The sequence below is a fragment of the Rhizomucor pusillus genome, assembly GCF_041956525.1.
Source record: "Rhizomucor pusillus strain CBS 183.67 unplaced genomic scaffold VTP01scaffold_32, whole genome shotgun sequence".
Taxonomy (NCBI): domain Eukaryota; kingdom Fungi; phylum Mucoromycota; class Mucoromycetes; order Mucorales; family Lichtheimiaceae; genus Rhizomucor; species Rhizomucor pusillus.
Window position 1 is genome coordinate 20,068 of NW_027192174.1, and position 13,847 is coordinate 33,914.

Here is a 13,847-nt window from a genome sequence, read left to right on the forward strand (position 1 = left end):
AAAAAGAGAATACACATGTATAACCTTTTTGTTGTTTGTTAAAAATAATAACTTGATTCCTTTTTTTACTCTTATTTTCCTTCTTTCCAAATGAAAAATTATGCAAAATGCTGTGCTGTTACTTTGCAGTGGCGTCAGCGGTCAGTTGTTTCAAAATGTCTACGATATCGTCGCTGGAGTGCACCCGACGGTTTGCCATTGTCTTTTTGCTGCTAGGGCCAACGGTGATAGAGAAGAGCGTAGGATTGGGATGCTCCCATACTTGCGGAAGAGGCGGTGTCGGCAACGAGACGGACGGCGACCTACTTGATGAGGTCGAAGGCGAGACAATTGGAGAAGTGGGTGGAGAGGACGCAGAGGAGCTGCTGCTTGCAAAAGTTGCCAAGTGGGCCGCACTCAGGAATCTGAACATGTCCTCGTCGGTCTTGTCGTCGCCAGCGCAGATGACGAGGTCGGCGTCAGGATTTTCCTTGAGCACTCTCTTGACAATGACGCCCTTGTTGATATCCACAGGTCTGACTTCAAGGTTCTTCTTGCCGACCAGGATTTCGATGGGTAATTTGGATACAATGTTGTTTTCTAAATGGTTCTGGCATTCTTTCGCCTGGAATGCACTGAAGTATATTGTTAGCTAGACCGTGGATACGACGACTAAAAGATAGATAAAGAGCTTACCCATATTCAGCGTCGGCCAAGCGGTAATGCCAAGTGATAGACGACTTTTTGTGCTCGACAAAACTTCCCTGTGTACGCTCAGTGTAGTAATCAAAAATCTCCGTAACCTGGTCCTTCCAGCTCATGTCGACCTGGTCGACGATATCATCCCAGTGATCTGCATTTGCTCGTTTTACGTAGCACCCGTGCTCAGCACAGAGGTTGAGATTTTTGACCTTGGATCCCAGCCAGGTATCCAGGAATTCTTGATCACGACCAGAGATTACCCATACTTGATTTTGCGGATCGTTGCACAGAGTCTGCAAATATGTGAGCATGTCAGGAGAGGGCCGGGCGTCGGACGGCACAGACACAATAGGCGTGAGAGTTCCCTATAGATCAGTATCGATATAGACAATCAGTCCTTGTGCCAACGTTGTACCGAGCCATTTTTTTCCTTTTCTTGCTTACATCATAATCGAACATTAAGAGCCGCTTTTTCGCGCCTTTGTATGCAGTCAACAGTTCTTGTACATCCACTTCTTTCGCGGATTTGGCCTGCAGTGATTGCTGCTGGCTCGTGCTCACCAGCTGGGTCACAAAGGAATGAGCCCAGAATTCAGCGGTGTGATCTGTGACATGGTTGTAAAGTTGCAGGTGGCGGGTATGTTTTTCTTCAGGCGACATGGTGAGCGCATCGTGGATAGCCTTGGCCACACCGGCGTAATCCCACGGGTTGACCAGCAAAGCAGCACTTAGTGATCCGGCTGTGCCTGTGAATTCTGAAAGGATAAGGGGAGCGTGGGTCTCGTGCTGGCAAATAATGAACTCGAATGATGTCGTGTTCATGCCATCTCTGACGCTGGTGATCAAACCGACGTCTGCTACGGAAAGCAGAGCATAGTACTCGTCTCTATCGATATCTTGGTGGAAGTAATGTACTGGCGAATGCTCAAGAGAGCCATAGACACCGTTGATGTGGCTGACAGTCTCGGAAATCCGTGTCTCGAGTTTTGCGTGGTCCCCGTGAGTCGGGGTGGTCACCTGGATGAGGACCACCTTGTTGCGCCACTCGGGATAGGTAATCAGGAACTTTTCGAAAGCGTGCAATTTTTGTAGAATGCCCTTTGTCGAATCCAGTTTGTCTCGTCCTACAATAATTTTTTTTCCGGCATACATTTCCCGGATACTTTCGATTTTGGGCAATACACTGGGCTGTTTTCTGAACATGTGAACGCGGTCTACATCAATCCCAATCGGGAAGGCACCAACAGAAACAGTGTGACCATTGGCATTGACACCGGTGAGCGTCGATTCGCATCCCAGCATTCTTGTAGACGACGAGATGAAATGCCTAGCATAGGAGTAGGTCTTGTAGTAGTAGGCAGATATTTAATTGTTAGGTAACGGTGACATACCATCTATTGTTGCTCGGTTCTCCTTACCTGGAAACCAACAAGATTCGCACCCAGCATGCCCTGCAGGATTTCGTTACGAGCTGAAAACGTGGAAAGAAAAATTTTGGGTCAGCTTATGGTTATGTTACAAAGTGGAAAGTTTGTGATCACTTTACTTGTCAGGCACCGGAAAATCTCAGAGCTTGGGAAGGTCGCGTGGAAAAACAACCCAATGCTTGCATGCGGTATTGCTTTGCGGACAAGTTCCGGAACGAGCAAAAGATGGTAATCATGAATAAAGACTAGTCGATTGTGTTGTTTAATCACGCAGCACGTCAATGTAACAGCAATGTTTCAGCCACTTACTAATATCACCAGGTCGATAATTTTCGATGATTTTCTGTGCAAAGTGGACATTAACAGCCTTGTAATCGTCCCAGTTCTTCTTCTCGATACGGCCATCGGAGGCATTCGGCAAAACGACGTAGTGGAACAGCGGCCAAAGCACTATAAATTTATGCGCATAAGAGTCATCGAAAGCCCAGACGAGAGAGTTCTTCATCCCGCCCAAAATTTGGTGTTACCTTCTTTGCAATAGCCCTCATAATGACCGCGTGATGACTTATCCAAGAAGATGGGGATAATGCGCCCTGTATCCCACAGCAGCTTTTGCAGTGCAATTTTGTCGTGAGGCTGGATCTCGTCGAGTTCGACGGTCTTTTTGGAATCCTTAATGTGGATCGGGCCCGTCCAGCCAATGTGAATTGTCTCCCAGTCCTTGTTTAAACTCTGCAAACCTGCATACAGAGCAGCATGACCACGTCTTTGGACAACGGTCCAATCGGCTGCATGGAACTTGACTCGCAATGTATGGCTTCGTTGGTGCTTACGCGAGACTTTACTGATGGGAGCCGCGTCGTGGTCCGAGGAGCCTTCGCCCGTAGACGAAGGCGAGTTCGGAGGCGATGGCAAGTGAGCAGCCTTAGAAGCACGGAGGATATTGTATGGAATCTGGTGGGTGACGTTGATTATGCGTCCCGGAATATCAGGACGATGGCCGGATAATGGCAGGTAGGAAGCGACCTTCTCGGCTGTCAAGCCAGGACTAGGACTTGGATCGATACGCATGTCGAATTTGTGGGAAAGAAGAGGAAGAGGAAGAAGAAGAAAGTAAGCAATCGAACATTTTTGAATTTGGTCTCCCCTTGACCATTTTCTGGAAAATACTGCATCTTCGGGAGAATCCCCGTTGTGCGCTTGAAAATCCCGCCTCAAATCCTCGCAAAAACTTGCAACTCAAAAATGCTGAATATACACATGTCAGGGTCCTTTGCATTCATGCACTGTTATGCACTGATTTATATCTGGACACATTTTATTGCAATGTTGACCTTCAACAAACTACTACTGTCTCACTCATTTTCGCTCGCCCGCTGCATTTATTGCTGCTGGCAGCTAACCCTACATGTCCATGTGGGTTAAATGCAGCAGCACATTGCTTTAATGTCACAAAGATATTTTCTTTGAGATTCCATGAGATGCTACTGCTGTTGCTACTCTGCAATGTATCAAAATACAAGACTACCGCAACCCACAGGAAATGGCCGGATGTCCGTGATCGAGGCCGTCCGTGTAACTTTGCTGTTTGCCCGCCCCGGGAAGATGAAACATCGATAAGCCGCTGCTGCTGCCGACTTCTTTTGTGATTACATGATACGATGATGATCAACAAGAGGACATCCTTTTCCCGCTCTTACACATACACCCCGCCCGTCGGGCCTTGTGCGATCCTGCGCGGGCAAAGACTCCTTTTTACCTGAAACTTCCAAGGGCAGCGACCCCAATTTGTGCGCCCCTTCTTATTCCCAACAGACTTACCGTCACAGACTCTTAGATAGGAATAGGAGATTGTGTACAGAGTCATCAATGGCGCGCGTGCCTGTGAAAAGATTGCCGGATGGGGATTCTCGTTGTCTTGCAATCGATCCGTCGTCGGCTCTCGAATGGAGCCCCGGGCGGGTGGCTCCACTCGTTTCTCTTTGCTTCTTTGCTTACTTCCGCAAAAGGACACGTTTCCAGTGCCATAGTTTCTGATTCGATCCTTGTGTTTCTTTCATCTTCTGAGAAAGCTGTGAGCTTGCAACTAATCCCACTATGAGAAAAAAGATCTCCTCCGCGTGCGCCGACTAATGCTGCATGACAGCACCATCCTAAATATCCAAACAGAGAAGGCGCACGGGACAACTCTGGATTTACCATACTTGACATAATGACATTATCACTTTCAAAGAGCTCAGTAAATCTATGTAAAATGCCATTGTATGCATCAAAGTGAAAAAACGCAACAAGCGCACCTATAAATAAATAACTCGGATTCATTCAATAATCTACGACGAGCTCCATGCTTTTCGATGTTTCAAGTTGAATATGATGTCGATACCAGCATCCATGCAGTTAGCATAGTACCATGTTCTAAGAATTTGAGCCGTCATCCGTAGCTGTGGCAACGCGTTGTTACTGTCCTCACATAAACCCGAATGTGTGCTCGGAGATATGCGAGATACGAGAAACATACCCATTAGCTACATGCTAAAGCATGCCCAGACGTCGATATCGAAACTTCTTGTCACATTTGAGAGTACAATTCATACGCTGCTATGTATCATCTTCTTCATACATATTGATTCATTTGGCTTACAACAACTATCACCCGTGAAAGTATAAAGTTAGCAGTTTGCAATATATGGATTCAATGGAATCCGAATTTGGTGGATGTATGTGTATTTAATTTTCTTGTCGATGAACTTGAAGATGTTTGATTGTTCTTGGTAAAAGCTATTCGCTTCAGTGAAACCATGATGTTGTATAATTTAAATGTCTGATCTTCCTGCCATTCTCCATGGAATAATAGTTACTACGGCTCAAAGCCACTATGTATTCAATGGATTGAGCCTTTGTTCCTATAGATTTACATTGATTGCATGATCTATTGCTAGTAGAGAAAAATGATTATCGACATTCCGAGTGATGGCTGATCTTTGCAATTGCCCAAATTGGGGTACGTTTCTGAGATGAAATCTTTCGGGATAGGTCAAAAAGGGCGTCACATCTGGATCACCTTGAAACGAATAAAGTTGACAGCAGTTGGGCCACTAGTTCCCTTTTTTTCCTTGTTCACTTTTATCCTTACATCCTTTCTTTTTCTCACGCTCTTCACACATACACACATTATCAAAATGTCTGCTCAAGGTCCTCATCTTTGGCTCCGTGCTGAGACCAAGCCCATGGAACACCGCGCCGCTTTAACTCCTTCCACCGCCAAGAAACTCCTCGATGCTGGCTTCAAGATCACCGTCGAGCGCTCTACCCAGCGTATTTTTGACGATGAGGAATACGAAAAGTAAGTTTTGTGGCTATAAACGCTTTATAAAAGAAACTTTGGGCTGATGTGTCGTGTCTGTTGCTAGGGTCGGCTGCCCACTTGTACCCGCCTTGAGCTGGAAGACCGATGCACCCGCAGATGCATACATTGTCGGTCTCAAGGAACTTCCCGAGAACGATGACTCCCCTTTGCACCACACCCACATCTTCTTTGCCCACTGCTTCAAGAACCAAGGTGGATGGAAGGAATTGCTGCACCGCTTTGACGCTGGCAAGGGCACTATTCTTGACCTTGAATTCTTGAATGACGAGAAGGGTAAGTTCCAAAAATTGACACATGACGACTATCATAGAAAGTGGCCTGACTCGTTTTGATGATGATAATAATAGGCCGTCGCGTTGCTGCTTTTGGCTACATGGCTGGATTTGCCGGCTCTGCTGTTGGCATCGATGTCTGGTGCCACCAAAAGACCAAGGGATCTGAAACGTACGGTGCCCTCAAGCCCTATCCTAACGAGGATGCTTTGATCGAGTATACCAAGAAGCGCCTTGCAGAGGCTGGTAAGTGTCTTGAGAATTATATACATCAGTGGAGCGACCAAGCTAACGAATATATGGTACAGTTGCAGCCAACGGCAACCAATACCCCAAGGTTATGGTCATGGGAGCTCTCGGTCGATGCGGTCGCGGTGCATGCGACTTTGCACGCAAGGCTGGCATTCCCGAAGAAAACATCATCAAGTGGGACATCAACGAAACCAAGGGTGGAGGTCCTTTCCCTCAGATCCTGGAAGCAGGTAATACACGAATGAGATGACGGTTTGGAAGAGGGCCGATGTTAACCTCGACGTGTAGATATCTTTGTAAACTGCATCTACTTGGCATCCAAGATTCCTCCGTTCATCACACGCGAAATGCTTGATGGAGAGCGTACATTGTCTGTCATCTGCGATGTCTCTTGCGATACCACCAACCCCAACAACCCTATCCCAGTTTACACCATCAACACTACCTTTGACAAGCCTACCGTTCCTGTCGAGACAAAGAACCCCAAGCCGCTCGATGTCATTTCCATTGATCACTTGCCTACTCTCCTTCCCCGTGAGAGCTCAGACATGTTTTCCCACGATCTCTTGCCTACTATGCTCGAGTTGGCCAACCGCTCTCAATCGCGCGTCTGGCAGGATGCCGAGAAGTTGTACCAGGAGAAGCTCGAAGCTTCCCGTCACTAAAAAGCGCTTTCCCTGTCCGTGTGCATCCCTTCTCTCTTTTGATTCGCAACAATCCCTAGAATGATTTTCTTTTGTCACTTGTACATACGAAAAATATATTGATATTTTGCTATTGGTAAAAGGTATTGGTTTGTTCTCCAGTCAATATATGAGTCAATGAATATGGATATACTGCATAAATATCGCATAGTGGAGCGAACACAGAGCGTCTGACTTTTTTTCGAGAAGAGAAAATCGCGCTCGCGTCGTCGTCGTCTCCCTTTGTCTTGTCCCTTTGTCGAGCGAGAATGAGCCAGCAAGGTACACTCCATAATCACTGCTGTCCCTCTCTACTCGCAGCTAATAGTTACGATTGGCATAGATCAAGCAGATCAAAAAAGTGAAGAGCAAAAGATTGCAGAGGAACACCAGACATGGAAGCAATTGGTGCCTGATCTATATGATCTAATGGTAGAGAAGGCTACCACTTGGCCTTCTTTGACCTGTCAGTGGTTGCCGAACGTTAAAACGTACGGGTTAACTTGCTATGCTCGCGAAAAAGTTGATGCTAAATAATGTTATTTCGGTTATCATTGTAGTACCGATGAGTATACTTTCCGCGAACTGCTTATCGGCACAAACACGAATGACGAGGAGCCAAACCACGTCATTGTTTTACAATTCGATTTACCACATAAAGAATATCAAGATCAAGGTGAATGCGCATAGCAAAGAAACTAATAGACGTGATATCTAATTTGAAACTGTTAATAGGCGTGAAGCCGAGATGGAACGTGGTGCAACGGATTGGACACGAAGGCGAAGTGCATCGCGCACGCTATCAGCCTTCGAACCCGGACATTATAGCAACGAAAACCAGGGAATCGGATGTTTTAGTATTTGATCGAAAACAGAGCACCGAAGAAGGATGTACGCCTATTCTTCGTCTGAAAGGACATACAAAAGAAGGGTAAGAGGCAGAGATTAGAGAAAGCAAAAGGATCACTGAACAAGTATGGCAGATACGGCCTCGAGTGGAGTCCACATGCAGCCACGTGTAATCATTTATTGAGCGCCGGTTATGATCATACGATATGCCACTGGTAAAGATAGGACGGGTATTTAACTAGAGCAAAAGCTATCTCTGTGGTGGCTGACCCGAAAAAAAAAATTATCCAGGGATATTAAAAGTGGAGATAAGGCAGTCGAACCTTATCGGCGATATGAAGGGCATACAGGGTGTGTTGAGGTAATACGGCAGCAGAACTCAGACACTATCTCGTTGCAACGCATTGACATCCGATTGGTGTAGGATATCAGTTGGCATGCAACCAACGATGCATTGTTTGCTTCCGTGGCGGATGATATGAAACTCTTGCTGTAAGTGGAAATTTTTGGTCTATACGGGAATTCGCCCACTATTCTGAGATGGCTAAGGAAAAAAATCTGTTAGCTGGGATACTCGGAGCCCCAGCAAGCCTGTGCAGAGCATACAGGCACACCGCGATGAAGTGAACAGTGTTGCATTTAATTGGCAACAGGATTGGATGATTGCAACTGGATCTTCAGACAAGGTGTGTAAGGGAAATGACGATATCTTGGAAAGCGATGAGGTGCTAAGGAGGCGAATTGCTGCAGACTGTCGGATTATTTGATATTCGCAAGATTGACACAAAATTGTACTCATTCGAACTGCACGAAGACCAAGTGCACCAAGTATCGTGGAACCCCTCCGACCCTGCAATTCTTGCCTCATCAAGCTTAGACAGACGCATTAACGTATGGGATCTCAGGCACATTGGGGAGGAGCAGACACCGGAAGATATGGAGGACGGACCTCCAGAATTGCTGGTAAGGACTGAACTGATAGAAAAAGGAAGGGCGCGAGAAAAGGGTGATGCTGACGCAAAGGATTGTTGATCACAGTTTATCCACAGCGGACACACGAGTCGGATATCAGAATTCAGCTGGGATCCTTTAGAGCCATGGCTTGTCGCAAGTGCTGCAGAAGATAACATCATTCAAGTTTGGGCAATGGTGAGGGAATTTCCTGTGCGAATCACACAATGACTCACGTTTTCGTAGACCAAAAATATACACAGCGGCCCAGCGGATGAGCCTGCAGCCAATGATCTGGAGTGATTGGGCGGCCCCTGGCTCCTTGCTCTGATAGACTGCGAGTTGCTAAATTCCGTCATGAATCTCCAATCAATTCCGTTCTTGACTTTGATACGCGCTCTCTCAGGGGGGCACGGACCCCCAAGGATGATCCAAATGGACTTCTATCTGATTTTGATTGCTCAATTACCAAACAAACCTATATAAACCCACCACAAAATTTCCATAAACTTTTTTCTTACCCACATCTTTTCTTCTGCGAAAACTCTTCTTCTTCTTGTCCACAATGTGTGATATGAACTGGTGCACTTTTTGCGACAATGCTGTCAGTGCTTACTCGGTATGTTCCCATCAATCAATTCTATTTTGCTGAGGCTGACCCTTTTATCCGGCTCTTTTCAGAACTCGCTGTACTGCTCCGAGGAATGCCTTCGAGCCGACGCACTTAACCACCATCCTCTTTTGGGCTACGATTATGCTGAACTGCGAGACTTTCCACGCCCGTCATCGCCAGCGCTGACCTACACATCGTCTTCCTCATCATCTTCTCCTACTCTATCATCCACTACTCCATCCTCGGCACTGTCTCCTGCACTGTCATCAGCATCCTCGTCTCCGTCTTCTTCTTCGACCACCTTCCACCTCAACCGATCACATCGACTGCTGTCACCGCCAGCGTTCGATTTGAACGATGCCTCTTCGTACAATTCAAAACCGCGGCTTTCAGCGAAACTGCACAAGTTCTTTATCTAAACGGGCACTTTTGCTATTATATCAAAAACAGCTCTCATCACCATATACCCTTCTCTCCCTCTATCTCCTCTCTCTTGACACCCAGAAAGAAAGAAAAATTGGCAATTGTACATAGAACCCTGATAATACCAAACGTTGAAAATACATATACCACCGCTTTTTTGGATTCCAACACTGGATGTATAAATCAATTGTGTCTTTTTCCATGTTCCAGCATTCGTGCGTGATGATGAAAAAAAAAGCAAAATAGTATAATCCGACCATTGGTTTTTTTTACACAAGACAAATTATTACATACACAAAGCAGCTGTCTGATGAAAATATACGTACAATGTTACAGGGCTTGCTTATCGGTGACAGTGTAGCTACTTGCATGGCTCGGACGTCGAGAAGGCAGCAATTGCCTCGTTGACTCCATCATGATATTATTACAGCTACTACCTAGGAGGTTGTTGTGGTGAGTTTGCTGCTGCGGCGGCGGCTGTTGCTGGTGCTCGTCAGGTTCGCCAAGGTTAAGAAACGAGGGCGTCGTCGAATCATCGTCTTCATCGTTGTTATTATTGTTGTTGGGGCCATGTTTGCTGCGGCGTTGGTTGAAACAGTGCTCCCAGGTCTTGAGTGCATTGAGGTCGGGCAGCTGGATATACATATCATGCATGCCCTGTCCGTGTACCTTGAGCACATACTCGTCGAGCTTGGCAGTATGTACAGTCGCTTGGCTGTACGACATGACCGCGCCGCCCTTGGTGCGATCAGAAAAGTGTGAAAAGTAGCCAAGCCAAGGAAACACCATGATGTGCTGCATCTCCCAGTGTGACAGGAATGGAAAGTATCGAAACACTCGTCGGACGGGCATTTCTCCCTACGGGCAGCAATTAGATAACGAAGAAGCGGCGACCACCACCACAATCGGTGCTTATCTTTTACCTCGTGCACTTCAACTACTTTGTTTTCTTTGAGATTATTCGAGCTGATCCCTTCGATGTGTGATGATCGCAGCATTTGGTCCAGACTGATAAGTTCGCTGCTGCTTGGTTGATGCTGGATACGAGACGATGCCCGGACGACAGCGTCGGACACGTTGCGGAATATCGATTGAAGATTATTGTTGTTATTGTTTGCAAAGCTGTTCTTTTCCCGTCGTCTCTGTCGAAAGAATGCGTGGACTTTTGGCAAAAATAGAATAAGAAGCGAGAAGGTTGTAGCCCACAGAATAGCAATGACGGTAATGTAGTATCGGGTGTAAAAGTCGGCGAGTGGGTTCACGAGCACGGCGAATCCAACCAGGGCCGAGAACAAAATGTTGCTAAATTATAGTACGTAGTGTCAATACAGAGCTGAGCCTGCTACTTTAGACTCAAACTTACTACACCGAGAGCCCCATCTGCTTGGTCTCGCTGTAGTGGCTATAGCGGCTACCAGCGCCGCGTGTCTTATAAGCCAGGAACGTCGCAAACAGAAGCATGCCCGCAGCATACACTGCTGTCAAAACCGTCAGCACGAGCTGACTGTTATCGCGTGAATGGCATTCCCAGTAGTGTCTTGAAAAGGACACATCGACTTTGGTCGGCACAGGCCGACTTACGACGAGTCCAATGATTAGAATAATCTACATAAATTGTATGGTTAGTTGTGATTTCAACTCCCTTGCAACCTAAAAAGCTAACCATATCAAGACCGACAACAAGGGATGTCGTCTTGATTAGCTGCAAATCTGTGATAACGGTACGAGTGATGAAAATGTTGTTGAAGATGCGATATATACGGTAATTTTTGGCTATCATGTTGCTAAAGATACAATGATCAGTAGGTCTACAGGGCAAAACTTTGCCAAGGCTACTACTTTACGTACCCCAAGATGAGGAGGAAGCCAAGATTAAATAGTACAGGAGTAACATAGCACGTTGCTTGGCTGGGTATATCGATCATGGTGATCACGGATGCATATGTCAGGATAAAGCCGACGAGCTCTAAGCAGCAGAACAGCGGGCTGGGATGCAGTTAGCATAATTATAAATTAGCAGCAGCAATGATTTCTTTTCTTTACATACCTTGAAGCTTTAAATATCTCGTGCTTTCGGTACGTCACGACGAGTCCAAACACTGCGAGCGTGAAAAAGACGCCTATGCCGGAGACAACGAGAATGACACGGGCTACCGGTGATGAAAAGTCTGGATTGAGAGCCATGCTCGGCGGTGCGTCTGCAGGAGGCTACAGCGTGATTCATTGTTATTACTGCTGCTGCTGCAGATTATATTATTTCCGCGCCTTACGTTTGAGGTTCCATCATGGAACATGAGAGAGCTTGTAAACTGGATTTGGCCACTCATACTTTGCGCAACCACCTTATCGATACCGCGCTGCAGGTTATAGATCAGATAATTCCTAAGAAAATGCATCAAGGTGAGGATTATTGATCGCAGCAGCAACAGCAATTGTTTCTCGTACTTACGCTGTTGTCACGTCGCCGTTTGCATCGAGAATCATGGGTCCCTCCGGACCGACATAGCCAACATTGAATGCTGGTGGTGTCATGTATTGTCCGAGTTCTCCTGACTGCAGCTGCGTTAAACCTAGCGTGATGTTCGTGGTATTCGCCACGGCTCGGCTAAACCCTTCCGCCATCACCATCATGCAAGAGTATGCCAAGCTTATTACCGGACAGAGTAACAATGATAATGAGCTTCTCACACCCCCTTTTTGATTTTTCAAAAAATAATTTACCCTTCATTGGTGCTGATCCGGCGTTGACCGGCGTACGGATAGCTGCATCAGGGACGATGCAGTCATGTGAGTTAAATTAACGTCGAAGTAACGCCTTTGTAACAACGAACTTACGCGGCAGGATTCAGCTTGGACCATTCATCTAAAAACGTCTCGAACGGATCGTACCCGTAGAGATTAAGCCAGTTATCAAACATGAACAGGCCGTTGAAAGTTTCATTGAAATTGATGGGTGTGGAGCTGTTGATGGCTGTCGGCAAGGCGTCCGTCGACTGCTGCTTAGCTGCGTTACTAGTTAGATTTGCGTTCCGTGCATCGACGGCTTGCAAGAGGTCCTGTGAGTAGTCGCCCATGAGGAGCCAGACATAGTCATCGGTCATGTATCCCAGCTCGGCCGCTTGCATCATCAGCATCGTCTGCGAGTCGCCTGTAGCAGCCACCAGAAACACGCGCACGCCTCCGGTGGTGACATTGTGCAGTACACTGGAAATATCTTTGCTGGGATCATCGAGCGAGAATGCTTGATATCGTGTAACCTGCATATTCATGGATCCAGCCTGAATTATGGCATGCTGACAAACTAGTGGATGTGAGAGAAAACAATGAATTCAATCCTTGTGTCACGATCAACATTGCCTTACATTGCTGTCCCAGAGGATCGTCCGTGTAAAGCACGCCAACCTTTGACCAGCCCTGACTTGCTGCAAACGCCAACATGATGTCTGCAGCGATGACTTGGGTGGGTATCGTCCGGAAAAAGTACTTGTACTGTGTCTTGTCAGAAAATGCAACTAAAAAACAAAATGGGTTTATTGATCTGTGTAATAGTAGTAATAGTTGGCACAGAAAGAGTGATGTATATAAAAGCTTACTGGCATTTGCGGTGAATGAACACTGTGGAATCTCTAGTGTACTCGTCATCAACGCGCTCAGACTTGTCCACGAGCTAGACACGTCGCCTATAACACCAATCACGCCCTGCTGCAGCAACGTGACAGATGCATAGACCGCATCTGTCACTGCATTTTGCGAGGCTGAAGCTTCTGGGTACGAGTCCTTTTCGATCAACGTGATGTAGGCGCCCGGAATCACGCCTCGTGCATTAATGTCGTTCATGGCCATGCGTATCGCCGAAGCTCCGCTGCAGCAGATAAGTTACGAGTGAGTGGTGTCCTTATACGGCAACTCTTTTGTATTTATTTTTTTTTCTTCTTGCTTTACCCCCACACGATCTCCGCAGTGTAGTTATCACTCGTTTGACTGAACGGTAAAAGGACACCGACCTGCGATGTAGCAAAAAAGTTGTTGGTCGCATAGAAACATGGCGACAGCGTCTTTTTGCTTACTTTAAGCTCGATCAAACCGGTCGTATTCATTCTTGGCCGAATAACGACAGTATCATTGTCAGTCTGTGTTACGATGTTGTACTCGTCTGGTGCAAGATCTATGCCGAATATTAGGGAGTTACTGTTGGCTGCCCCGCTGGCGGCTGGCAGAGACATTTGTTGTGTCTATGAGCAAAAAGGACAGAAAGAGAGAGAGGAGAGTTATTGTTGGTGGAAAAGGACAAATTCCAAAAATAAGTGTGTTTGCATGCGAATAAGGTCG

The 13,847-nt window shown here is 46.5% G+C and overlaps 5 protein-coding genes across 5 annotated transcripts; 3 read left to right on the forward strand and 2 right to left on the reverse strand.

The window, feature by feature from the left end:
• Window positions 1-118: 118 nt before the first annotated feature.
• VTP01DRAFT_7197 (uncharacterized protein) lies at window positions 119-3,179 on the reverse strand (the record flags this gene model as incomplete). Its single annotated transcript, XM_069386182.1, has 7 exons — window positions 119-614; window positions 676-1,046; window positions 1,126-2,025; window positions 2,100-2,152; window positions 2,228-2,353; window positions 2,418-2,558; window positions 2,636-3,179. 7 exons carry the CDS (start codon window positions 3,177-3,179, stop codon window positions 119-121), a joined length of 2,631 nt encoding a protein of 876 aa, XP_069234484.1.
• A 2,108-nt stretch (window positions 3,180-5,287) lies between these two features.
• Window positions 5,288-6,664, forward strand: VTP01DRAFT_7198 (uncharacterized protein; the record flags this gene model as incomplete). Its single annotated transcript, XM_069386183.1, has 5 exons — window positions 5,288-5,451; window positions 5,519-5,748; window positions 5,823-5,993; window positions 6,056-6,229; window positions 6,288-6,664. The coding sequence occupies 5 exons, from the start codon at window positions 5,288-5,290 to the stop codon at window positions 6,662-6,664; spliced, it is 1,116 nt and encodes a 371-aa protein (XP_069234485.1).
• A 287-nt stretch (window positions 6,665-6,951) lies between these two features.
• On the forward strand, window positions 6,952-8,785 carry VTP01DRAFT_7199 (uncharacterized protein; the record flags this gene model as incomplete). Its single annotated transcript, XM_069386184.1, has 11 exons — window positions 6,952-6,964; window positions 7,026-7,173; window positions 7,243-7,358; window positions 7,418-7,613; window positions 7,666-7,746; window positions 7,823-7,892; window positions 7,956-8,023; window positions 8,097-8,217; window positions 8,282-8,494; window positions 8,570-8,680; window positions 8,729-8,785. 11 exons carry the CDS (start codon window positions 6,952-6,954, stop codon window positions 8,783-8,785), a joined length of 1,194 nt encoding a protein of 397 aa, XP_069234486.1.
• A 262-nt stretch (window positions 8,786-9,047) lies between these two features.
• VTP01DRAFT_7200 (uncharacterized protein) lies at window positions 9,048-9,514 on the forward strand (the record flags this gene model as incomplete). The annotated part of the gene is made up of 2 exons (XM_069386187.1): window positions 9,048-9,101; window positions 9,164-9,514. 2 exons carry the CDS (start codon window positions 9,048-9,050, stop codon window positions 9,512-9,514), a joined length of 405 nt encoding a protein of 134 aa, XP_069234487.1.
• A 334-nt stretch (window positions 9,515-9,848) lies between these two features.
• VTP01DRAFT_7201 (uncharacterized protein) lies at window positions 9,849-13,741 on the reverse strand (the record flags this gene model as incomplete). The annotated part of the gene is made up of 14 exons (XM_069386188.1): window positions 9,849-10,376; window positions 10,442-10,820; window positions 10,882-11,123; window positions 11,182-11,302; window positions 11,367-11,504; window positions 11,566-11,726; window positions 11,789-11,900; window positions 11,968-12,165; window positions 12,240-12,281; window positions 12,354-12,819; window positions 12,881-13,030; window positions 13,112-13,380; window positions 13,461-13,522; window positions 13,586-13,741. The coding sequence occupies 14 exons, from the start codon at window positions 13,739-13,741 to the stop codon at window positions 9,849-9,851; spliced, it is 3,024 nt and encodes a 1,007-aa protein (XP_069234488.1).
• Window positions 13,742-13,847: the final 106 nt, after the last annotated feature.